Genomic DNA, 25,839 nt, shown 5'->3' on the forward strand with positions numbered 1-25,839 from the left:
CAAACATGAAGATATTGAAGAGTGATGCTGCTGTAAATACACGAGTGCACAGCCAGAAGGTGTTAAGGGGGATCTGGCATCTTTCTGCCCATTAAAATATGGCAGTGTTATTTTGGATGAGAATCCAAGTTGCTGGCTTCTTGGCAAAAAGCTGGCATACCTGCATACCTGATCTTCCTTTTCTATTAACTTGGTGTCTATAGACCGTGAGCAAGGACGTTACAGTGAGAAGCAATCTTTGGAACACAGTCACCTTGGTGCACTATCCAGCAGCATGAGGGAGGGGAATTTTGGAGAAGGAAATAAAGGGAAACCCCTACTCTTACAATAAAAATGCCACACAGATGGTAACCAATTCAGTGCATGGTAAGATGTCAAAACATGTTGAGCACCGTACTGGGACCTGTTCAGGGAAAATCTTAGAGCTATTTATTCTGTTATGCTTTTGAATGACCTATTAATTTAATAGCAGGGAATAAGCCCTTGTTTTGTACAATTGCAGGTCTCTGCTGATCCCTCAGTTTAAGTGGGTTTATCCACAGGAGTAGCTGTCATGATGAAAGAGTAATACGTAATCTGACCGTTACAAAGACAAAGGACTAGTGTGCTATGAATGCTCGTGAAAAAGAAGATGACAAGTATGAAGGAATCATCGCTTTCACGCTGAAGACTTCAGAGCAGCAATTTAAAGGAAAACAAAATACATGTTCTTCTGAAAAGGTATTTATTTATTTATTACCTGAGACATCACAAATGGGTTTTAGCATGGAAACTGCACAGCTTTTCCCATTCTCCTCTGCTCCCTCCATCTGCCACTTCAGCTTTTTAATGTCTGACAACAGTTCTGGTGCAGCTGTATTTTTATGCTACTATTTAATTTTGCTGGTAGACATTCTTGTTTATGGGAGTCTCTTACACAAAGAATTAAAACCAGTAAGTGGTCTTCTACCACATGGCTGCTTCTAGCAAAGTATGTATTTAAGGGCCTTCTTAAACAGAACTAATCTAATGTGAGCCCTCACCTAAATTATGAGGAAAATTGTATCTGTCCCACACCATGCTTTTAACAGTCAGCTTCCTTGCCTGCAAGCACTCAACAGTATGCAAAGAAATTTTATTTATTAAAAAATAAGTGATAAAACATGCAAATTGTAGCACCTGAACTCAAACTACCATTGGACCCACTGGGCAGTTGAGAGGCCAGTTCCCCACCTGAGGCAGGCTTTGCAGCTCACCTGGCTGGTCACATTTGGGATACTGGGGGAGCCCAGCACTAGTTGCTGATGTTGTTGAAGGGAAAGTGTTGAAGTTGTTGAAGGGAAAGTGTGAAGGGAAAGTGTAATGGGAACAATATGGGAATGAGCTGTCAGAAAGAGAACCCAGCTCTTCCTCTTCCCCCATTTTCTCAATCTAACCTTCAGATGTGGCAATTTCCCAGGTGGCATCATAAACATTGTGGACACAGAATAGGGATTTTGGCAATTAAGAAAAAAGAGGGGCCTAATGACATTTGCAGGGGAGAAGGGGAAAGGCAGAGAAGCCTAAAGCGGGACTTGGAGCAAGTGGAAGGTGTCCCTGTCCTGTGACAGTGGTGGTGGAATGAGATGATCTTTGAGACTCCTCCAAACCCAAACTGTTCTATTATTATGATGGTGAAGTTTTCCTTGTTTGGGTGGCAGACAATGAGACTTCTCCAAAATCTAGGACAGAATACCCTTAGACACGGCAGGGTTCTCAATACCAAGGCAGGATGTGGTATTGTACTAAAATGCACTAGCCTGAAAGCTGATCAGTCTATGAAAAGGAAGCTCTTTCTTGCCCTTCTTTTATAGAGCTGATCTCTCTTGTGCAATGCAGTTGGGGATGAGACATGGGCAACGACAGTGACCTGAGTGAAATCCAAAAAGCAAACTGGCAGTGCAGACAGTGGACAATAAATTAGATTTAAAAAAGTCTTTCAGGTTTAATAACTTGAAATGAACACAGATACGGAAGTTTGAGACAAGAAATACACCAAAAATCTGTCAGTGTTCCAGGGGTAGACTGGAAGAGGTGGGAGGAAGCACAGGTCTGTAAAATGATTTGTATAAAGCCATAATACAACAAATCCATCAGTGCATTACTTTATCAGCGAGATGCCAAGCCAGCCTTAGTGTAATTAAACTGATTGCTGGATAGCAAAACATCGTGGTTTATGTTACTACACAGCAACCTGATCATTTTTAAGGAACCCCACCGCCTAGCTCCTGTTACCAGGTTTACATCCTGCCAGGATGCTGTGGAACACTGATCTGTACCCGCGAATAGCACCTCGCGTTTTGCAGAGCTGTGCTGTTTGCAGACAGCATCCATGTTTTCTGCCGCTGCTCCCCACTGACATCCCTGCACGGATCCGCCGCTCAGCAAGGTCATGCTGCATTCCACGGCACATTCTGATGGATGGCACGTAGGCACTGTGGAGGGGATGCCGAGCTGGAGCGTTTCTCCGCTGCTCCCCTTGAAAGCCAATTACCCTGAGTATGAATAACACGGCGGCATGTATCACACACGCACAAAAGGACATAAAGGTCAAAGGTATTGGAGAAAAAAAGCTTAAGGTTTCTGTAAACTTATTTCCCTTCTGCCAGCCCCTTGGCTGCTGCCAGCTATGACGTGTAGTCTACGGCTGAACCAGCTCCAGCCAGAGCCATTAAGAATGAGTCATTTCTGTGTTTTAACCTTTGCCAAAGGAGTAAGGATTGAACAGAAGCAGCGCTAACCCGCAGGCCAAGCGCCAAACACTTTATGGCAGCGGCGGCATCACCCGGCAGCCGCCACCTGCCCCGACCGAGCAGGGGCCGCCCTTCGCGGGCTCCCCGCAGCCCCGGTGCGGAGGGGGGATACCCCGGCCATGTCCCGTCCCGCTCCCCACGGTAGGCAGGCTGTTACAACCGTTAACGGCCCGGCCCGCGCCACCCCTGTCCCCAAAGGCCTCAACAGCTCCTATAGGGACGCTGCCCCTCCTGACCACTGCGCTTCCGGCCACGCCGGCCTGGCGATTGGCTGAGGCAGGCGCGCGTCATCGGAAGTGATGATTGCCGGGGCACGCCCCTGGCTCCGTTCAAACCTGGCTGGCGGTAAAGCGGGGCGGAGGTGAGGGAGTGCTGGGGAGCGGGGGGGCTGAGGGGGAGCGGGGGGGCTGAGGGGGAGCGGGGGGGCTGAGGGGGAGCGGGGGGCTGAGGGGGAGCGGGGGGCTGAGGGGGAGCGGGGGGCTGAGGGGGAGCGGGGCTGAGGGGAGCGCGGGGCTGAGGGGGAGCGGGGCTGAGGGGAGCGCGGGGCTAAGGGGGAGCGGGGCTGAGGGGAGCGCGGGGCTGAGGGGGAGCGGGGCTGAGGGGGAGCGGGGCTGAGGGGAGCGCGGGGCTAAGGGGGAGCGGGGCTGAGGGGAGCGCGGGGCTGAGGGGGAGCGGGGCTGAGGGGAGCGCGGGGCTAAGGGGGAGCGGGGCTGAGGGGAGCGCGGGGCTGAGGGGGAGCGGGGCTGAGGGGAGCGCGGGGCTGAGGGGGAGCGGGGCTGAGGGGAGCGCGGGGCTGAGGGGAGCGCGGGGCTGAGGGGGAGCGGGGCTGAGGGGAGCGCGGGGCTAAGGGGGAGCGGGGCTGAGGGGAGCGCGGGGCTGAGGGGGAGCGGGGCTGAGGGGAGCGCGGGGCTGAGGGGGAGCGGGGCTGAGGGGAGCGCGGGGCTGAGGGGGAAAGGGGCTGAGGGGGAGCGGGGCTGAGGGGAGCGCGGGGCTGAGGGGGAAAGGGGCTGAGGGGAGCGCGGGGCTGAGGGGAGCGCGGCTGAAGGATGCGGGCCGGGGCTGAGGGAATCGCCGCCGCCGCCTCCGTCGGGGGGCTCCGCGCTGTCAGCGTTCGTTCTCCCGTCGTTCCCAACACACAGCTTGCGGTGACACTGTGACTGCGTTCAAACTCCGTAGTTCTCATAAATGTTGTTTCTGAGGAAATAAAAACGTTGTTCGTGTTACAGCCTCTTATCGCCTTGTTTTATCTCAAGTTAGCTATTCAAGTACCTCTGCTTGAACGTCCCCGTTCTGTTTTCAGGCGATCTTTTACACATGGTAACCTGTAGAGATGTTGAAGTTTAAGTGCGGTGCCCGAAATCCGGCAGAGGCCGGACCGATGGAGCCCATCACCAGCCGAATTTCTCGGCTAAATCTGCTCTTCCAGGTAAAGAGTGCCTGGCCTGGGATTAGCTGGGATCAGTGTCTGTGTCCAGTGTATCAAAACACAGTTTTGCTTGTATTTATCATGGAAACTGCACAATTTTCTCTCTCCTCTGCTCTCCCCATCTGCTGCTTCAGCTTCTTAACATCTGATAACAGTTTGATAACAGTGCGTGGTTCTTTGAAGGAAGGGGTAAAAGAAAGGGATAACTAGTTGGAGTTCAAAGTGCGCATCTACTTTGCACAAAGTTTGATGGACAGTTTATATACATAGAATCATAGAATAGTTAGGGTTGGAAAGGACCTTAAAATCATCCAGTTCCAACCCTTCTGCCAAGGGTGGGAACACCTCACACTAAACCATGTCACCCAAAGCTCTGTCCAACCTGGCCTTGAGCACCGCCAGGGATCTGTATTATTATAGCCTGAAGTGGATTTCCCCGCATGATGATGGAATGTTGCATTCTGTATCCTGTAATCTGCAGTTTTTCATGGGTGATGTAGCTGAGGGTTTTGGCCTGAGATAGATTTACGTAGCCAGCTGCTATTTGATCACTGGAGGATTTGATCAGCAGCTTTTCCTTCTAGAGCTAATATTGATACTGACTGCTTAAACTATTTATGCCATGAGAAAAACCCACATGGTACAATGTCAAGGAAGAAGCCAGGGGGATCAGAGCCATCAGTAGGGTGTAGATAGTTTCTAGAAAGCTGTGATTTGAACTTTAATAATCTTAAAAGGATTGGTTTGCATACAGGTGAAATACCTGTAGCAGCTCTTACAGACAGATTTTGTGAGTTGATATATTTACCTCACACTTCTGCATTGTTTGTCTGATTTCTGAAGTAGTGATTTTTAAATGAATAATATATAACCAGCTCTATACATATGTTATTGATTTGAGGCTTTTCATTGTTGTCTGAGACTCCATCTGCTGTTGCTTGCTTTTTTTTTTTCCAGGGGAAGCCACTCTTTGTAACTCAACAGCAGATGTCTCCTCTCTCCCGGGAAGGCATCCTTGATTCCTTATTCGTCCTTTTTGAAGAATGCAGAAACCCTGCTTTAATGAAAATTAAACACATTGGCAACTTTGTCAAAAAGTGTAAGTTTGTTTAGACTAATCGTCAGGTGCCATTTTAAAAGATAATTCTTAATGTTTAAATCATGCTTTAGTTGCTTTGCGTCATTAATGATTGTAACCCAGGTCTTGGAGCATCTGACTTTTTGTGGGCAGACTCAATATGTGAAGGGGATCTTGGCAATCTCAGTGAAGCTTTGATCAGGTCCAAAAAGGTCAAATGCAAAGTGGCTTTTAAAGTGTGGTTACTCGAATATGTGTCCTTCTTAGTCTGTGCTATATACTAGGGTTAAGGGGTACTTTCTTTGAAAGTGTCTATTACATACAGCAGAGCTCCAAGTACACACAATAGAGAGATGTCAGGAGTTGAGAGCAGGACAGTCACTACAGGTATGAGGAAAAAAAGTTCTAGAAAGGAACATGGTAATTATTGGCTCTTTCAGCTTGTCGTAGTCTTTGGATTCCATGTGTTAACCGAATTTTGTGTGTGTAACTTGTAAGTAGTGATTCTGCAAATCTGAAGCAGTACTGTAAATAGTGCTTCAGAGGTACAATTCCGATGGAGTAAATATTCTACTGATAATGTGCTCAGACTCTTTCTGGGGAAAAGAGAAAAATTCGTCATTTTTTCTATTAAAATAAACTGTTTGGTTTCAAGTAACTTCTCATGCCCTTTATGATAGTTCCATCCAATAGTTTCTAGATATTATTAGCAGAGAGTAATTTTCAGCTAGTCTGAAGAATTTTTAGAGCAATCTCCTTTGAGCAGTTGGTTATCACAGTGCCGTTTGAAACTAGTCCATGGAAAACTTGAACTGAGTAGCTGAAAGAAATGTCTCCGGTTATTTGTTAGAAAATAGACTAGTGCCTCCCACAGGCAGAGGAGGAAACCCTGCCACTTGACTCGGAGAACTCTGCTGGGTGAAGCCCTCCTATTTAGAGATTAGACTTTGTATTGGTAAAGGAGGGTTGGAAAGAAATTAGAAACAAAAGAGGCTATGAGCCTATAATGTTATGAATGGGGCAGAATTATGGTTGCTATGGGAACTCTCTTAACATTTCCTGGTTCTTTTGTATGAGCCATATTTCAGTCTTAACTATGCATTAATGCAGTCTTTTTCTAGTTCTTATACAAACTGTTATGGTTTTGGTTTTTTTTCTAAGATGCACATTTTGGAATGATTTCACATTTCTTGAGAGTCTGGAACTAAGAGTTGTCGGTTTTGTTTTTGTGGGTTTTTTTTTTAATTCCCCATTTTTAATGGTGTGTTTGTTATGAAATGCCAGTTGGCTAATGCAAAAATAAGTGTTTTATTTTTCTAGATGCAGAGACAATAGCTGAATTGAGGGAACTGCAACCTGGTGTGAAGGATTTTGAAGTGAAGAGTGTGGTTGGCTGTGGTCACTTTGCAGATGTAAAAGTAGTAAGAGAGAAAGCTACTGGTGATGTGTATGCTATGAAGGTGATGAGTAAGGAGTCCTTGCTGGCACAGGAGCACGTATGTATATTTTTCTGTTATGAGAGTAGAACAATAAAGTACACTTTGAAAATTCTCTTTTTGTCACTACTATTAGAATTAAAAGTGTGTCTTGGGATGGATCATCTTGCATTTCAGTGAAGTAATATAATTCTGTGTAGTTTTGCTGTATTAAAAAGCCATTGCCATAGACTTGAATCTATTGGGTGAGGTGCCATCCAACCCCAAAAATGGCCCTTGTCTTAAAGAACTTCCTATCTAATTGTAAGATAAGAAAAAACAGATGGAGAAAATACTGGATTGGTATTGATCAACTTGTTGATGGCTTGAATTTTCAGGCAATGTGTTCATTAAGTTTTTTGTTTCAAAGACCAACATAGAATGTCAGGAGTGGGTGTGAAGGCAAACTGTGGTGACTGGATTTTTATGGAGAGCCTCTCACTAGCTTGAGAAATGTGTTACTTGAGAACTTAAAAAAAGGATAATGGAGGTTGTGATCATAGTTTGGTGAGAAATAGAAGTTAATCTTTCACTGACATGAGCGACAAGTAGGACAGAGATACTCCATGAAAGACCTTGTGAATTTATACAGCAGTATCTGCTTCAGTTGTTCCCAATACATGATGCAGTTAGGTTGCTCCTGAGATTCCATAGCCTTGTTTGTGGCCTTCAGAAATTAAGATAAACTAAAATCACTCTTGCTATGGCATAGGCTGACAGGAAGCAAAGTATGATACTACCCTCTATATGACTTGCTCAGTCTTGTTGAGTGTGGGTGAGTGAAATAGGGAATGTTGATCTAAATGAATGTGCAGTATCTCTGGTAATAAAATGAATTTCTTGTTCTGGCTGTGCATCTGAATAATTAAATAGCTGCTAGAGGATGATTTCAAGGAAGCCTCGTATTTTAATACTTTACAATGAATTTATTGCTGAGTTAGCTGTGAATTGCTACCCCATAATTGCTCTAGTTTATTCTTGTCTGATTGTTTTGAGATCAGTTTTTTTTTTATTAGGGCCAGGCCAGATGAGGTCAACCAGTTGCATCCTAGACTGGCATATGCTTCACCAGTTTGAAAGGGAAGCTGGCCTTTGTTACAGGACTATTCAGTTGAAAGCAAGTTAGACAACTGAAGTTGGAAGGAAAACAGAAAACACAAAACACAGGAGTAAAATTACCTTTTAAAGGTGCACGTCGCAAGGGAAAAGCATTTAATAATTTCAGTGCAATTTTTTTATGTGTGCCTTTGGCACAGACTCAAATCTTTGTAAAATGAGGGGATTCTAATATATTCTAACTCATTTTCATCATGTTCTAACTGTTATAACTTCCTTTTCTTGTAGATGTCTTTTTTTGAAGAAGAACGCAGTATATTGTCTCAGAGCACCAGCCCATGGATTCCACAGTTACAATATGCATTTCAAGACAAGAAGAATCTCTATTTGGTAATGCCTAGTCTTTGTTTCTTTTCTTCTGTGATAAACACCTTTACTGTTCTGTAATTTTTCCTGCATTACATGCCACTGTTTGATATGTGTCCAATGTAATATATAGAAGTTGAACAGAATATCTTTTCTATATACGAACTATATCTGTTCCTTTAAAATTTTATGTAGGTTATGGAGTATCAGCCTGGAGGGGACTTGCTGTCACTCTTAAACCGATATGAGGACCAGCTAGATGAGAGTATGGTGCAGTTTTATCTTGCAGAGTTGGTTTTAGCCATTCACAGTGTCCATCAGATGGGTTATGTACACCGGTAGGTAAAGATTGCTTTGCATTCTGCATGATATCTGATCGGTATCATTCCATAAAACAGTGTTATGGAATGATGCATTCTTAGTTGGATTTTTTTTTATACATATATTCTATCCTCTTTCAGGTCAGTGTTTCACATGCTCTATCAGAAGGGAAAATTAGAAAATTAATCGTACTCCAACTATAATTGTAGCTAAAGGCATTAACTTTGATGTAAAGTTCAAACTAACATCAAGAAAGGATTGTTACATATATTTTTGGGAGGCTTAGGCAAAAGAAGCCTTAATGTTGCACTATAAAAAATTAAAATCTTTTCCAGAGATTGTTGCACCAATATTTTAGCAGCAAATATTTTTGGGAAATTAGTGTCACTGTTAAAACTTCTGGTGTGTGATTGGTGAACAGGGCAGTAAAGGATCTTGGAGCAGTTAAATGTCACAAAGTTTTCTAAAGATCATCTCAAGGCTTGCAGGCTGTTACTGTATGTATTTTCACATCTTACTGATGTTTAATAAATTTATTCCATTCTGAAGCTTTGGAAATGTGAAGTATTTATGTTATGAAGTATTTATGCTGCACTTAGAGCATAGGCTGTGACCTTCTAATGCAATGTAGCTGCCTGGATATGAAAGATGTGTAGAATAAGTTGTGAGGAAATTTGGGATGAAGGCTACATAATATGTCACTGTAACTCAGTTACAATGTAATCAAGGTACAAAACCATCTTCCCTTTCCATTGTCTGTCAATAATTATTAACTTTCTATGGCATAAGTGGGAACTTTACTACTTTCATATTTGCTTGGAAACAGAACAACAGTTGGAAATAAGACTCCCACTTGTTAAGGTTTTATGCAACTGAGCACATGGCTGAGTGCAGCTGAATAGGGTTATCCTGTTATCTAGATGTGACAGCTGGGAATGGTATGGAAAGGTACTGATTGCTTTCTTCTTGCTTACAGAGATATCAAACCAGAGAATGTTCTTATTGACCGAACAGGACACATTAAACTGGTGGACTTTGGGTCAGCTGCCAGAATGACAGCAAACAAAATGGTAATAATGTGGTTGGAAGCTTTGCCTATGGGTTGGTTAGTCCAGTCAAAAAAGGAAAACTAACATTTTATCTGTTCCTTGATTACACCAGATTCTTCTGCCTTTCTTGTCCAATATGGAATCTATTCATAATGATATATTTCTATTTATGAATGGTTTTTCAAACATGAACTCAAGTGTCTTTTACAGCTCTCAGTAGATCTATATCTGCTTCCTTACATTTTAATACACTTATTTGTAAAGGCAGCTCTACTTTCTCATGGTGCCTGCACTGCATTACAGAATCACACTTCTAGGGATCCTTACAGCTGTTCAGTGCTGTGTTTAAAGGAGGACATGGATTTATAATTGTTCATGATTGGACTAAACCCCTGTTGTTGTAACTAAGGTGGAACAGTTTTGAAGACTCAGGAGCTCTTGATTGAAATGAGTCACATTTCAACGTTCCAGGCTTTGCTCACCAGAAAGCACTCTATTCAAAGCTGTGAATCCGTTGAGGTTTTTTATAAGTTGCTTGTAAATTTAGGTAACTGCATACAAATTCAAGTGATAATTTGAAATTAAAATCTATCTAAGCGAGAACATGAAGTTCTACACCACATTCCTGTCTTGGTTTACAACTTCTTTTTGGTAGCATTTTTTTAGTATTGCGACTCTTTAATATTTTGTTTTCCCTGCTCTTGCCTTTTCAGTACTTCTTTGCATTGTCTTTTTCTTTTCATTTTTTTCTTCACATTATCGTTTCAGTTATCTTGAGGTTTTTGTGTTAGTCTGCCTGCTTCTTTATTTCAGTTTTTCATACCACTCAATGAACTGCAAAAATGACTGCAGTTTTGGCTCCTGCATTATTTTTTCTAAGCACTCCAGAAATTCAAATACTAGTACTTTGCTGATAATGAACACAACGTAAAAGGTAGAGATGCCACAGAATGCAATGAGGGCAGGGAATATTTATATTAAATTTGACCATTTTTGGTATTTCAGCTCTGATGTCCCTGTTTATACTAGTTGAAGCAGTAGTGCTAAAGTGTGTATACTGCTTAAAACATTAGTTTAGTAATCCTGTGCTTTTTAGAATGCTGCTTTTCTCCTTTAGCTGTTTGTACTTGCTAGTAACAGCTCTGATAATCTGACTCTTTTTCTATCAAATATCTTGCTTTCTGTTTGTTTATCAGCAGTTTCCTTAACCTTGCACTTTTTTTCTTAACAGCCTTGCTTAAATTCACTTAAAATGCACTTAGAGGCCTGAAAATTGTGCCTCATTTGAAAAAAGCAAATAAAAAAGATTTGGTTTATTGTGAAGATCACAATGCACGGAAAGTGCTGTAAGTTCGCTTGCTGTATCTTTGCATCTAGGTAAATGCCAAGCTACCTGTTGGCACACCTGACTACATGGCACCAGAAATGCTAACAGGGTTGAATGGGGATGGCAAAGCTTCCTACGGTCTGGAATGCGACTGGTGGTCCCTGGGAGTCATTGCATATGAAATGATTTACGGGAGATCTCCCTTCACTGAAGGGACTTCAGCAAAAACCTTCAATAACATCATGAACTTCCAGGTAGAGAAAACTCCTTTCATGTTCTTGAGTAAAAAGGCTGTAACTAAAGACTGGTTTTATAGTTGAGATAAGAAGCTTATGGATGTCTCTTACTTTGTCAAGTTCATAGAATATTCAGCGTATATGCTTTATATTGTTTTTATATGTCTCTGTATTTTATATCAAATGATTTTTGGTAACAGGTGTCATGAATTGCAAAGTTTTAGCTGTCCTCTTAGGCAACTATAATTGCAACATGTGCAAAATAGTCTGGAAAAGGGATCAGAAGAATTAATTATGGATTCAGAAAGTTTCTTATCTTACAGAGTATTTCAGGATAGTAAAGAGGCTATGAAGAGCTGCAGAAAGACTTGAGAGTATTGACTGTCTGCATGATTAAAACATCATATGAAATTTAGTTTAAATAAGTTTAAATGAATGTATATGAATGGAAAAGTATCCCAGCTGTACCCAGTGGTGGGCTCAAGAACAGTATCTTGATTTTATAATCTATGCAAATGTTAGTTTAGTTCTTAGTAACAGTCCAAAAAGCAGCACATAGAATGGTAGGAGGTAGTAGGAAAGAAAAAGGAAAGAAAAAATCATGTGTAGCTTGGAGGAAGTCAACAAAGAGTGGTTGCCTATGATCTCTTCTAATATGGGAATTAGGGGCATCAAATGAAAGTAGTCAGCAACAACTATGCTACAAACAAAAAAGGAAACTTCATATACCACATTCTTATGCTGAGGAGCTCTTTTTTGTAAGTTTGCAGCTGTTGAATATCTGTATGTGTTCAAGAAGTGACTAGAAAAAAATCATAGAAGAAGAATCTATTGAGATCTGGCAAATAGAGTTACAGAATACCAGCTTGGTTTAGGTTGGAAGGGATCGTAAAGCTCATTCAATTCCAACCCCCTGCCATGGGCAGGGACACCTTTCACTAGACCAGGTTGCTCCAAGCCCTGTCTAGCCTGCCCTTGAACCCTACCAGGAGTGGAACACGAAGACATCATCCCTGGTTCAGAAAAGCCTAAGCCACAAATCCTTGGAAGGTTGGGAGAATTTTCCGGGAAAGTGTCTTGTTTTCTTCTTCCATTTGTGTATGCCTTGGCCATTTTCAGCATAAGATGGTGACCTGGGACTGCCATTTGTCTGATTAGGAATGGTTGTTCCTGTGTTATCTTTGCTGCAGTAAATACATATAAAAGCCTAACTGGAAAAAAATGCCCAATACTTTAATTTGTATGCTATAAATATTTATCCAGTCTGCCTGACATAGAATAATGAAACTTAATTTTACTGTTGTGGGACTGTTTTCCTGCTGAGCAGAAACCCTTTTCTTTCTTTTTTTGCAGAGATTTCTGAAGTTCCCAGAGGATGTGAAAGCTAGTAGTGAATTTCTTGATCTGATCCAGAGCCTTCTCTGTAGGCAGAAGGAAAGGCTGGGTTATGAAGGACTCTGCTGCCATCCATTTTTTAATAAAATTGACTGGAACAACATCCGTAACTGTAAGTAGAATAATACTGCATTTATAAACAATTCCTGTTGCTTTGGGTAAGGTGAACGTTTGTACAATGTGAATATTTATTTAGGTGTGCTTGATCTGAATTGTTATTCATAATGAAACAGGGCTGTGGCTTGAAGCAGGTGTTTTTAACAAAACAATTCAGTTTGGTTTCTGGGTAGGATATATTATCTCTCAGGTGAAAATTGCAGGGTAAGATGAAGTTTAATACACTTCCATATGAATTTCTGATGCAATTGCCATATTACTGCAGGCACTAGACTAGAAAATTAAAGTGGTCCTTTCCATGTCCTTCCTTGGATTAAAATGCATCAGTATGTTCTTTCAGGCCTTTTCTACCTCAGTTTGCTTAATTTTGGCTTAATCTCATTATTTTTTGTTGAATCTTCAGCTTTCTCTCTTTCATTGCTTGTGGTTCAACTTCATGTGAGTTGTTTTTTGCTTTGTGTGTTTTGTTGGTTGTTACCTCCTATAGGTGGTGATATGTCAGTGGTCATAGGGACACTGGAAGTTTTTCTCAAGCTTAATTTGGCAAATAGGTGACTATTTTTATTGACAAAAACCCATTCATTCCACTAGGAATAGAATAAAACCACTGAAGCAGATAATTTTCTCTGCAGAAAATTGTTTCTAACACTATGGAAGCACTGGAATTCAGTATTTGGAAGTACTGAGGCACCAGCATCATGGCAAAAGCAAATCTTCCACAGATTGTCAGTGATCTATGTGTGAGAACCTGAGTTGTGCTGGATAGTATTTGGGATTATTTGGACTGTAAGATTATCTGGGCAGGGAGTGTGTTTGTGTTATATTCTTTATCCAGTATGCTGTAAGAGCAATGGCTGTGCTCCATTTTCATGATAAATTGCTAAGCCAATGCTTCTACTTTTGATGACTATCTCAGCACTTCAGCTGTCAGCTCCACAGAATATTTACTCACTTTTCTGTTGATTCATTAATTTTGAACTTGTGGAGCTGCTCTTCTGTTAAATTCCATTGTTTCTGCCCTTCGAGAGGCATTGAGGCTTGAGTCTTTTCCATCATTTTATCATACATTTCCCAGACTTCAGCTCTTTCTGCCTTCTTTCCCCAGAGCCCTGCCTGAGCCACCCATTTCCATTTCTGAAACTTTTGCTTGGCATTTGTATCATACTATCTCAGACCTGGAAAAAAAAAATAGCATGTGAGCATGAGTTGTGGTGTTTCCTTGGCAATTGTCTGTCCAGTATTCACACAACTGCATACGTTAATGGGGTGTTTTGTCATTTCATATGGCAACAGTGATACTGATGGACAAGCTGGTTGGCAGCTCTGATGTCATTACAATGTTGAAAGAAATCATTTGGGATTTAAAAATCCCCTTTCTGTCTGGAGCTGGCCAGTGGATTGCATCATTCCCTGTAATATCCGGACCTACCTACTGTGAAGATTCATGCAGTTTTGACCCCTGACTTCGTTGTTATGTCTCATACTTCATAAAACCCCACTGTATCTAGCACAAAACACAGCAGTCTTCTAGCTCTTAGTAGCAGATTCAATGTATCACCTATTGCTTTGCTCTCTGCAGTGGTTCTCCATTTGCTGGTTTATTCAGAGCACGGTCACTGTCATCCTGTTCAAAACCCTTGTTGGGTTTGACCCAACTGGAGCAGTGGCAGCCTAAGAAGCTAAGGAAACTTGTGAGTGCTGGAAAAGGTCACAGGATTTAGATTTATATTAAAGAATCTTACTCCCTGAAGTTAAACTGGTCAAAGTTTTGGGTATGGCATGGACTTAGGGATCTGAAAGTTCTTTTCCGACCTAAATGATTCTGTGATTGCTAAATAAATTCTGTGTCAGCACAATCAGACTTTCCTCTGGTCTATAAAAGTAATGATGTTATTTCTTTTATAGACTGAGAAAAGTAGGGAAAAAATTGGTACCCTTGCCTTGCAGGTATTCAAATTGTCATGCTGGGAGCTCCAGGGTAACAGTTCTTAATGCACCGATTTTGGTTAAGAATGTGTCATTAAGAGGCTTTTCAATGTTACATTTTGTTGTTATGGTAACCTATGAAACACTTGACTTTTCAGTAGCCCCCTTCCCAAAAGATAGTTGCCTCTAAAAAGGCTCCCAGCTTCTTTGGTTGAAGTAGCATGTATCTGTAAGGCAGCTCTTCAATTACAGAAATAGGACCAAGCCGTTAAACGTAAGGTCAGGTTTAAGTGAATCTGTGTCAACAGCTAATCTTCCCCTACCTTGGAGTATTGTACTGAAACTTATTTATAGATTCTCCTCTGTGCATTTGTTGTTTTCTGCTGTTCAATGACTTCTAAAGCTTCTAAAAAAACCAAACCAGACACCATCACCTCCCTCAAAAAAAGAAAAAAACTTTGGAAAGATTGTGTTGATTTACTTGACAGAATTTCCTGACAATGGGATGGAATTTATCTACCTCGAATAAACATATTTATGTCTGTGTTTCAGCTACATGATCAGCATTTTAACTGGAAAGTTGATAACAGAACTATTTGAGTACTTGCTAAGTATCTAAAGCTGGAGGTAGAGAATGGGGGAACGATGTGCTTGAGTTATGAGCAACAAGGTTGCATTGTATATAATTTGGGTACTTTGTTAATCACCTTTTGTTATTCAAAATCCATAAATTCCATCAGCTGTTTAATTTGGAACCAAAAATCTGCCTGCTGAGAGGTGGTCGAAAGACTTTCATTATCATCTAAGCAGTATACATGTATAGCAAAAAGAATCTTTCATTTTAAGAATTGTTTTGTAACTGCAGTCCAAGAGGTCTTGAAAATGGAATGGCATATTTGGGCTTGCATGAGGAAACTATATATATGAGAAAAAAAGAATGAATGTCTTGTGCAAACAGAAGAACTTGAGAAAGTGTTGAAGACTGATTTTTAGGGTATATGTTCTGCTATTAAGCAGGTAGGAACACAAATCTCATTGTTTGTAAGTCCAGGACTCTTCCTTATCCTCAGGAACCCAGAGTTGTCATTCATAGTTAAACACTCTGATATTTCATTTAAATGAAAATGTGTTGACTTGTTTCTATAAGTGGAGATCACTTTCATGCCAGCTTGAAGATCGCTTTTATGTATATGCTGGATCATCGTCTTGACAGAACAGTAAAGATGTTAAGATAATATTATATATATCTTGGTTACAACCAGTATAATGCCTTTCTTATTTATTTTTTTAAGTGGTCTTAGAGGAAACATCCTTGAATTACATCCTTGAATTACTTTTTATTTTCCATTTTTTCCATAACACATTACTCACATAGGCCTCTTGAAGCCTGAGGAAGGGTAATGCCCAACCTACTGCGTGGATGCTTTCCTCGGAAGGCACGTATAGATCACCTTGCAGATCAAGGAAAGACACATTTTTATTCTTAAGAAACGTTGTGTATTTCCTTTCAGTTTCCTATTTCAGCCTTTCAGTGTCCCTGGGGAAATGCAGTATCTCTTTTCTGAATTTGCATGAAAATATTTTGAAAGGAGGGAGAGACCTGATTAAGGCAACGTTCCTTGAACTACTCATAAATATATACCCTCAAAACCAAAAGCAGCTTCTTTTCATACAGACATTTTCTCTCATCCTAATGATAAACCAGTTACAGAACTGCAGTGCATGTGTGCTGGAGTTTGCTGCTTTCTTTTTTCTCTTAAACTTAGCAACCTACAACACCCCCTTTTCCTCTGAAAGTCATTCTTTGGAACAGATGGAAGAGGGTTACATCCTTCCACAAGTGGGGAGGTATCTAGGCAAGCAATGGGCTTTTTTAAAACATGCAGTTCTCTACAAGATACTTTAAATGGTAAATAGAACATGTATGTTTGTTTGTTACATTGGAAACAGAAAGAAATCTTTATACCCAACCAGTCTGTATGAATAGAAGCATCAGGTTTACCGTCTTTTTGAGTAATAGTTTTGCCTCCCCTTTGGAGGGGGTGAGCCTGAAAACCATGCAGATTTTTCACCTTATCAGATATGATGGCATGGGTTTAACATTTAGTTCAGGGTTTTAACATTTAGAGGCTTGTCTTGACCTCTACTAAAGGATTCTTCCATTTAAAGAAGCAACTGGTAAGCATGTCAGTGTATTTCCATTCACCAGTCTCCATCTTGATCTGAAAATACTATAGTTGACAGTTCTCTGATTTTAAGCAAGAAATAATAATTTAACTAGATATCATGTCACTCATGTTTGAAAACAAAATTACTTCTCTGTTTTAGCTAGTTTTTTACAAGACTACTCTGTTTATTCTGTAGATATTTTGGACATCAGACAAAGGACTCCTTAGTCTTAGAAATAAAGGAATATAAAGATGCTACCAAATAATTGAAAAACCCCAGAGTGGATCTAGCTTTTTTCCCTTAAAGATGTTTCCTCTTACTCCTAAGTGATTCTTTTTCCAGGGTCCTAAAACTTCTGAAGAAGTTCTCATTCTCAGTTACTGTTGGCAGTTCAGAACTACTTAACATCTAGAGGTGTTTCTGTTGAATGACTTCTTTTGAGAAGTTTTCTTTTTAGTGGCTACTGTTTCTTGGTACAACTGTTGTAAGAAGGTTATGCTGCGAAGTTGCAGAGTTTTTGGACTTACAGTCATGGGCTTACAGTGAATGCAAACTCGAGGGCAAATGATTTTTCATTAGTTTTCTATCCAGTATTCACAATTTCTCCACTGTTCACATAGTTTATTGAACATTAGAAGAAATTGTGGTGTTAAACATCATCTTCGTAAACTAGTTTCCTACCAGCCCCAAAGGTTTGCTCTGTCTCTGATTCAGTTTTATCTTTCTGCATCCCCTGTTCCCCTATTGAATGCCTTTCCTCTTTTTATGTGCATGCTGATCTTAGGCATATTTAAGTTATATTTTCTTTTATGTGTATGGTTTGACTAGGAATTCTTATTGTTGGTAAGAGGAAAGTCTTTATTTTTCATTGCAAGGACTTGGAGATGACTTTTAAGATCATCTTAGCTAATTTCTGGTAAGAAGTAAGGCACTAGATCTCTCTTTCAAAGATGAAGTTATCTGTCAGACTCTGAGCAGTGTATAACCTGATGTTAGACCATTCTAAGAAGGCAGTTAAGCTGGGCTTTGCTACCTCTTTAAGAAAGATTCTAGACTTCCCCAGACAAAGTGAAGAGATTTTGCTGTTTTTTCTATTACTTCACTTCACAGACAGTATCTTCATAGACAGTCTTCAAAGCCAATGTTAACCCCCCCAAGCAACCCCTTCCTCCAAGAGGATGAGCAAAGTTCTTTCAGCAGAGGTCCTAAACTAAAAAATAATTCCTGAACTTCTCCTCCTCTGCTCTGAATTAACTATAATTTGGGTTTATATTTACCTTGAAGATGATATACTTACAGACTAGTTTCTGTTGCTTCTCTGGTTTTAATCATGAAGAGCATATAGAAGAGTGGCTGGATGCTATCCTGACATTAAGTGAATTTAAAAAAACCCCCACAGATACTAATAAACAATCTGTGTTCCAAAATCATGTTTACAGTACAGAAATGTCAGCTTTATGTTGAATCTAAATTTATATTATAACCAATAAACCAGCAGAGATTAATAAATTAATGCTATTGACAGAAAATGGAAATGTTCTGGAGCCAGTCAGTAAAACTGCTTACTCCAGAACCTATTTAATTTGTGTATTTTCCCCATTTATCTCATTCTAATGTACTTGGAACTGCTGTACGTGAGCAGCATCCTATCTGCTTCATGGAATTTCTTCTCACTTCCTTGCTTTGGAGCCGTGTCAGAATGGCTCCTTGGGGAGCTGCTTACAAAGCCTGCATGTGCACTTGTGATTTACCAGTTTATACAGACAGATTCCTTATTTTTTCTGGCTGTTAATGCTGGTTTGGTGGGTAGTTGAAGCACGCGTTTGTTTAGAGAACGAAGAGTTAAAAAGCGGGCTGGGAAAGGCTTTGGCAACCTAGAGGGAGCCAGCAAGCTCCAGCCCTGACTCATTCTGCCCTGTCAGTCAGATAAGCCTCAGCATCTGTCACGACTGCAGGCAGGTAGGGTTAAACTCCGAGCATGCAGAGAGTGAGGAGCAGGGAGCCTGCACTGCAGGGGTTGTAATGTTTGTTCCCGGTTCTTCAATTCTCATCAGCCCTTCAGCTACAGGAGATCTATACTGGAGCCATGGTAACGGTTTTAGCACACTACACTTCCATCAGCTTGTGACAATGGGCTGTGTTCTAGTTGCTGACTGAAGAGCTGTCTCCTTTATAGAGCAAAGAAGAGATTAGTAGATTTGCAGTGAGAGAGGACCCGAGTGATGAAATAACTTAAAAAAACCCAAACCCAACCCTTTTAGAAAACGTGATTTAGTGAGGCAGGAATTGCACAGCAGGTTTTTGCATTCATTCCTTTCACACACGTAGCCGAGCCAGCAGGTAGCTTGGGTGCTGCACATCATTGAGAAGAACTTGTTCTTTTGTTCTGCTGGTTAATTAAACTGAAGCAAACACAAGAAAATCAGCTGAAATGAAACAACTGCTTAACAAGTTAAGTGGTACCGATTTAGAAATTGTAGTAAGAAATACATTGTGATTCCTGCTATTTATACCCCTCTTCAGAGCTGATTGTATCGGAGCCAGACTGCAGTGGTGTCCTGACAAGAGTTCCAGATCTCTAGCAAGCTCTATAGAGAAATAAAATCTCACTGATATTTCTTCCCTTCCTGAAGGCCAATTAGTTTCTGGTAGCTGTAGTTTATTAGAATTGTCCAGGAGAAAGACCAGTTTGCTGTTGATTAGAAGCTTATGCTGGGAGGATTCTTGGTAGTATTAAAGGTTAAAGGTATCCCTTAGCTGACTAGCAAAGGATCAGGCTATGTTCTCATGTAGTGTCACTAATTGCATAGGCTGGAGACATTTTCTAGATGAATCAGAATGGAGTTACTTTTAGCTATATCACAGTACTGGTTTTCTTAGCCTGATGCTTCGATTTGATTCCATGTATATGTTTAAAAAAACAAAACCTAACCTGAAAAAAACCCACCCCAAACCCAACAATCTCAAATCCCCATCCTAAGCCTCAGTTTAATCGGTATAGGAGACATTCTGCCTGCAGAGTGGTAGCCATGTTGGTAGCTTAAGGGTTAATCTCTTGTTGCTGTAATACATTGGAGAGCAGCAGCTCAGTCTGCTTGTGTTAGCAAGATTAAAAGCAGGAGCTGCAGTGCCATTGCAAGCACTGAATGAGTGGGACTGTTGCAGAGTGAACTGTAGCTGAATTTTGTCTTTTCTTCTTGCTTTTTTTTCACCAGCTCCTCCCCCCTTCGTTCCTACTCTCAAGTCTGATGATGACACCTCAAATTTTGATGAACCAGAGAAGAATTCGCGGGTTTTATCCTCTACGCGCCAGTTGAACCCAGCAGGTTTCTCGGGTGAAGATCTGCCGTTTGTGGGGTTTTCATTCATCAAGGCACTAGGGATCCTCAAACCAGAGTAAGTAGGAATTATTGCTTAGGTAGATTCCTTAGGACTGTTAGAAAAAATGTGAAGGTTTGTTACAGTATGGATGCTGTGTGTGAGGAGAAGCTGTTTTAACTGGCCTGTACTCTGCTTTAGGGAAGCTGCCAGATTCTGGCTGGATCTGTTGCTACTGTGGCTTGTGCCTGTCCTACTGTTTTGTGATTATTTCTGGGATGAGGGGGAGGGAATGGAATGGAAAGATTGATTCTAAACCAGTTACTGTTAAAATTGTTGTTCAAATACTTTCAGTCAGTTATTGCTGTTAACTAGGGAGCAGTAGGTGATTGCATTTCTGATATTGCAGATCCCTGAAAGAATGAGAATACTGAGGAGTTCAGAGATGGAAAAGGGGGTGTGTGTTATTTTATTGGGTCAGAGAGTGGGCACCAAGTGCTGGGGATGTGTAAGGCTGAATCAGTGATCCACAGAAATGGAGCTCCGCTAATCTGGGAACGTGCAGTGATGGGTCAGTGAAGAAGAGAAGGATCTTCATGGCAGCTGACTGTGTGCTGTTGGGTCAAGTTAATTATGAAGACTGGACATTACTATATTTTGTGTTAAGACAGTGGAGATTTAGACGGAGTGTGCAGGGTATGTGTCTGTGGAGGGAGGTAAAGATCTAGAAAAAGTGGTTTTCAGTTGAAAGAATACATGCTTTCTGAGAGAATGCAGTCAGAGAAAAAGAAGATTATAAATAGTGTGGTATAAACCATTTGGTGTGATGGGTGGTTAGTTTCTGATGACAGAGCTATTGAAAAAGTATTAGTGCAGTAGGTTAAGTTACGAAGTCCTTCCCTCAATATCGTGAGGCCTCTCAGGAATGCAATGGCTTTAGCTGGGTTAGTGACTCAATGCACTCCAAGGTGCTGTGTTTTTGTGTCAACCATCGTTCACTGCTGCTCGTTAGTTCCCTTCAGGGACTTCGTTGTCAATCTGCCTTAATCAACTTTTCATGTTTTTGTCATATTGGTTGTGATAGTTGCTCTGCGGTAAGTGTGTAACCAAATCTGATGATACTGTTGACATCTTTGATCTTGCTCACACTATGAATCAAGGTTATGTGCTGGTTATGCCAATAATAAAAAGGGAATCTTTGACTGTCTCTCCTCAGCAGAGTTGCTTTGATGATAAAAGAGGAAGGAAGGGAGAGGAAATAAAACCCCCCCAAAGTATTCTGTTACTTATCTAATTATCAAATTATTATCTAATATTGAAATGGTCTTATATTGTCAGCAGAATTAGGAAAATAGAATGTTATATTTGTAGATCCTGCGGTTAAAAATCTATTGATTTAGAAGTGAAATAACTTACGGCATTACGTTTTCTGCCTGGGAACTGCAATCTATCTATCAAACCTACGTGACCGTTCACGTAACAGTCAGAAGAGGCTCAACAGTGACCATATATGTATGGTAAAAATGTGCATGTAATCGGTACCAGGACTAGAACTGAGGAGGAGGTGAGGTAAAGTCCCAGGATCAGTGGTGTAATTGTGCTGGAGGTTGAAGGCTGGAAAGTAATGCAGATATAGCAGGTGGATTAATATGCTTTCTTTGTGGAGCTTGTACTGAAAATGACTATTGAAGTTACATTTGAATTCTGGTAATCGATGAGAAGAGGTACAGCAAACGAATAGAGATTAATGTGCTCTGGAGAAATTTTGACTGAAGTAAAATCTCTGCTTGGTGTGGCCTGTTTTCTCCTGAGCTGGAACAGAAAGACATCATGTACTTCATTTTCCCAGAATAAATTTTAATAGAAGTAGATCTCAGTTTCTTTTTTTCTTTCTTTTTCTTTTTTTCTTTTTTTTTGAATAAGATGTTGGTAAATACACTTCGATTTTTTTTTTCCAGTAAATACTTGCATTTTCTTCTAAGAAGGTGATTTAAATATAGCAAAGAGTGTATGGAGACTTGAAAATATCTGTATTTAAATAATGCGGTGACTAGTTTCTTCTCAATATCACTGCAACACTGGGTCATAAAGCTCACTTCTTACTTATAATATATTGTGTGTTGTATGCTTTACTTGAGGAAATAAAGTACTGTTTCTGTCCACACTAGTTGGAATATGAAATTCTGGATGGGGAAGAGAACTGTACATGAGGGGTAAGCTTATCTGTTGCAAATCTTGGGATGTCTTCTCTGTAAGGTCCTAAGTCGTAGTTTATCAGTCCAGAATTTTTCTTCTTAAAATCTTTCCTCTAAAAGTCTAACCCTTATTTTGCTAAGTGCTGCAGATCCGTTTTCCTGTGTCTGCAGCACGATAGCTCTAATGCCTCTAGTGCTGCTTCTAGTCAGGCCGGGCAACTGCAGAGTGCCATTAACAAGGTCCTTGAAACTTTCATTGCTTTTAATGTGAGGGCTGTCCAGCTGTGAAGTTTAGAGTTATCCTGTTGCCTTTGTCCACTGGAAAGTAAGCTGTAGCTGAGCTTGGAATTTCAAATACTTCAGAGAAATGGCAGTTAAAAAAAAATGGACAGAAGGCTAAAAGAAGTTCTCTTTTCCAGTCTCTTCTGCCTCCTAACCACTTTGGGTTAGAAGGGTTCACTGAAATCACTTTGACCTGTTGCCAGAAATCATGTAGTCAGTGTGTAGTTTAGAAGGTCCACTGAATGAAAATGTTCTATATGTTGCCCCATACCATGAGTTTAGGGAAGAATTTGTGACCCTGTAGCAAACATAAGATTGAACAAAAGAGCGAAAGGCACAACAATAATGTGTGGTAGGACGCAGTCAGGAGAAATCAAGGGCATTGCTTATGTCATAGCTTCCGGTACTAGCCAAGTGTTTGTTAATCACCTATATGATTCTAAGAACTGGGATCAAGAAAAGGAACAGCTAACTTCTTCTCTCATCATGGCCTCTAAATTCTTGATATGGGGGAGAACTGCCTGTCTGACTGCGAATCTGGCTGCTGGTTTGGCTGTGAGTGTGGGACTGTGACAAGATAACAGGCAACTGAGAGTTTAATTCCATTAAAAGCCAGCCCCACTTCACTTCTTGTCCCTGACTGTGGCTGATCTCCAGTGCTCAGAACAAGTGACAGAAACACTTAGATGCCAGAAATATGCATCAAGTGGTGAAAGAAAATTCTTCTTGTCCTTTGCAGGTGACTCTCAGAAGCCCTTAAGGCATAAGAGAAATACATTAGAAATCCAGGGCTAACCAAATATACCAAAACATCTAATAAAAGTAAATACCTAATAAAATAAACTAGAATGCCTCATAAAAATCAATACCTAATAAAACACACCAAAATGCCTAATTAAAAATAAATACCAAGATAAAAAATCGTTTATGATGTCATTTTTTGCCTGCCTCTGACTGGAGTAGGGAGCTGAAGTGGACTGACTACTTATGATGCAAACCTTAGATTAATGCAAAATAGTTGCTAAACCAGAACCTAGAGGTACATTCCCAGGCAAGGCTGACAGTGGGGCTAGTACCTAACCTCAGTTGCTGATATAGAGCTTTATTTTTGGAAATAATCTATCAGAAAATAAAAAATGTAATGCTATTAATTCTTGAATTGTGGTCTGTGAGGCTTTGGCGGATGATCCAAACCTTTTCTGCAAAGTTTTAGGGTTTAAAATGGACCATTCTTCCAAAAAGAAGGACTACTGATTTCTTCCAACAGTTTGTCTGGTTCTGGTAAACTCTTTCACCAAAGATAGATTAAAGAGGAAGCACAGGATGAGCATATCAAAAATATGCCTTGCTTCAGCTAGCTCTATTCACAGATTGATGCTATCACTGTTTGGTTTTGGTTGGGTTTTTTTTAGGCCTGAGCAAGCATTTACGAGGGGGTGGAAGGTACAGATGAGTATAATGCTAAAAAGAATAGAGCATGAGGGCTGGGGGATGAGATTATAGGCATGTTGTGTGGGGGCCAGGTTTAGGACAGATGGTGTCAAGCATTGTGAGAAGGAAGAAGCACAGGTGAGTTGGGGGTTTGTGAGAGTGGCATAAAAGGACAAAGGAAGGTATGATGCACAAGAGAGGTTAAGGTGTGAGTTTGATACATCAGAACCAGCTTAGAGCTTTTGCTGTACTTCTACTTTCTTCATTTTCATCTCAGCCACAGACTGGTGAAGCTTTTACTCAACTAGCACCATTTCTGATAGTTCTGCTGGTTGAGGCTGCTGCAGATCTGGCTTTGCAATCACTTGATGGGCAGTTATCAGTTTGGTTGGTTTTAGCCATGCAGGCAGTGCCTCTTTTGAAACTAAATTGATACAGGCAGTGCTATCAGCACTTGGAACTATAGACTTTGGGGCTTTTCAATCTTTTATTGCAATTTTCTTGTTGATGTGTGCTGGTTACCTTTTGTTAATCTTTTCTTCACACTTGAGAGGAAACAGCAGAAACTGCTCTGTTGTGCTAAGAATTGATCCAGATGTAGCAGTTAATTAAATGAAATATTCTGAGGGGTTACCAACCGGAATGATAGCTTTGCATCCTGACTTTTGATGTTGGATTGCATGTGTTTAATTTCCGAGATGATTCCTGACTGAGGAAGAACATAAGTGCCCCAGCAATGTGGGTATTTTCCACCTTGTCATGCTGTGTTGAGAGCTTGTATCACCATGACAAGGCTTATTAGATTAGTCAGTATTCCATTTCTCTTGATTTCCTCTGTCTGCCCCCTTTCTGATACTCTGAAGGTTGTATGGATGTTCTTGAAGTTGTTCTAATATAATTTGTACGCAGGAAAGAATTGCTGCAAAAGGACGTTTCTTAAAAACTGTGTGTCCAATGCTAATTGAAATCAGCTTCACTCAGGGATAAGATGTACAGGAAAATTGTCATGTCATCAGGACACATGTTTATAAGGAATTCCTTCCTCCCTTTGGCTAGGGATAAGGAAGAAAGATTGGAGTTCTAGTTTGTAGCATTCTCTTTCCTTCCAAAACTGACGCCAAACATGAGGAGCAGCTCCCTCTACAGTCGCCTCATGAAACTCTTAAGTTGGGTCACCGCGAGTCTCCCGTGCTCTGTCCCATCCCATCGCTCCGGGCTGGACAGCAGGGTCTCTGCAGAGCTTCTGAGCTTCTTTCCCGAATCTCTCCTGTTACTTCCCGTGGTGCAGTGCTTATGGATGCTTTAAGTTGGAAACGTTTGAAATGCAAGATGGTGCCTGGAATACCTGGCTCTGACTCTTTTAATAGCAAATAAATAAGCAAAAATAAGAAATAAAATTAGCCCCTTTAGGGAGGGGAAATAGAGACAGCAAATAAAGGCAGGTCTTTGAGGACTGGCTGTACTTTGTTTAGGTAATGCCTCAGATTTGTAAAAGAATAACAGTAAAATGATGATGGCTAATGTTGAAACTATAAGTAAAAAAGCCAAAAATGTAGTTTTAGCCGGGGCAGTTCAGCCCTGTGAAGCTAAATGTTTATTATAAGAAGATTTTCAGACTCATCTCAGTACATTGCAGCTATTTACATATATTTGATTAACATTTTAAAGCAGATTCCTTAGTGTCTTTTTTAGTTAATGTGAGCTTTAATTTGTATTTTTAGACTGCTTTTTCTCAACTCTGCATTTTTAGCCTTGTTTGTACACCCAGCTGTTATAGGATTTAATATGCATCTTTCTCAGATGGCTGCCTTTTCTCTGTAGGAGTATAGACACGCTTTATAAATTGATTTTAAAATATGATAATTTGATGGATCAGATTGATTGGACCAAGACTAAAGGAA

At 40.7% G+C, this 25,839-nt stretch overlaps 1 protein-coding gene across 2 annotated transcripts in view; it reads left to right on the forward strand.

Annotated features, from left to right (window-relative positions):
• Nucleotides 1-4,101: 4,101 nt before the first annotated feature.
• CIT (citron rho-interacting serine/threonine kinase) overlaps nucleotides 4,102-25,839 on the forward strand; it is a gene marked incomplete at both ends in the record, with an annotated part of 71,666 nt that continues 49,928 nt past the window's right edge. For both annotated transcript variants that reach the window (XM_080628775.1, XM_080628776.1), the window contains 9 exons: nucleotides 4,102-4,197; nucleotides 5,155-5,296; nucleotides 6,596-6,771; nucleotides 8,095-8,196; nucleotides 8,368-8,510; nucleotides 9,470-9,563; nucleotides 10,920-11,123; nucleotides 12,459-12,612; nucleotides 19,928-20,108. In XM_080628775.1, coding sequence (XP_080484901.1) covers nucleotides 4,102-4,197; nucleotides 5,155-5,296; nucleotides 6,596-6,771; nucleotides 8,095-8,196; nucleotides 8,368-8,510; nucleotides 9,470-9,563; nucleotides 10,920-11,123; nucleotides 12,459-12,612; nucleotides 19,928-20,108 — 1,292 coding nt within the window. The remainder of the gene's footprint in view (nucleotides 4,198-5,154; nucleotides 5,297-6,595; nucleotides 6,772-8,094; nucleotides 8,197-8,367; nucleotides 8,511-9,469; nucleotides 9,564-10,919; nucleotides 11,124-12,458; nucleotides 12,613-19,927; nucleotides 20,109-25,839) is intronic.

The sequence above is a fragment of the Psittacula echo genome (genome assembly GCF_963264785.1).
Source record: "Psittacula echo genome assembly, chromosome: 13".
NCBI lineage: Eukaryota > Metazoa > Chordata > Aves > Psittaciformes > Psittacidae > Psittacula > Psittacula echo.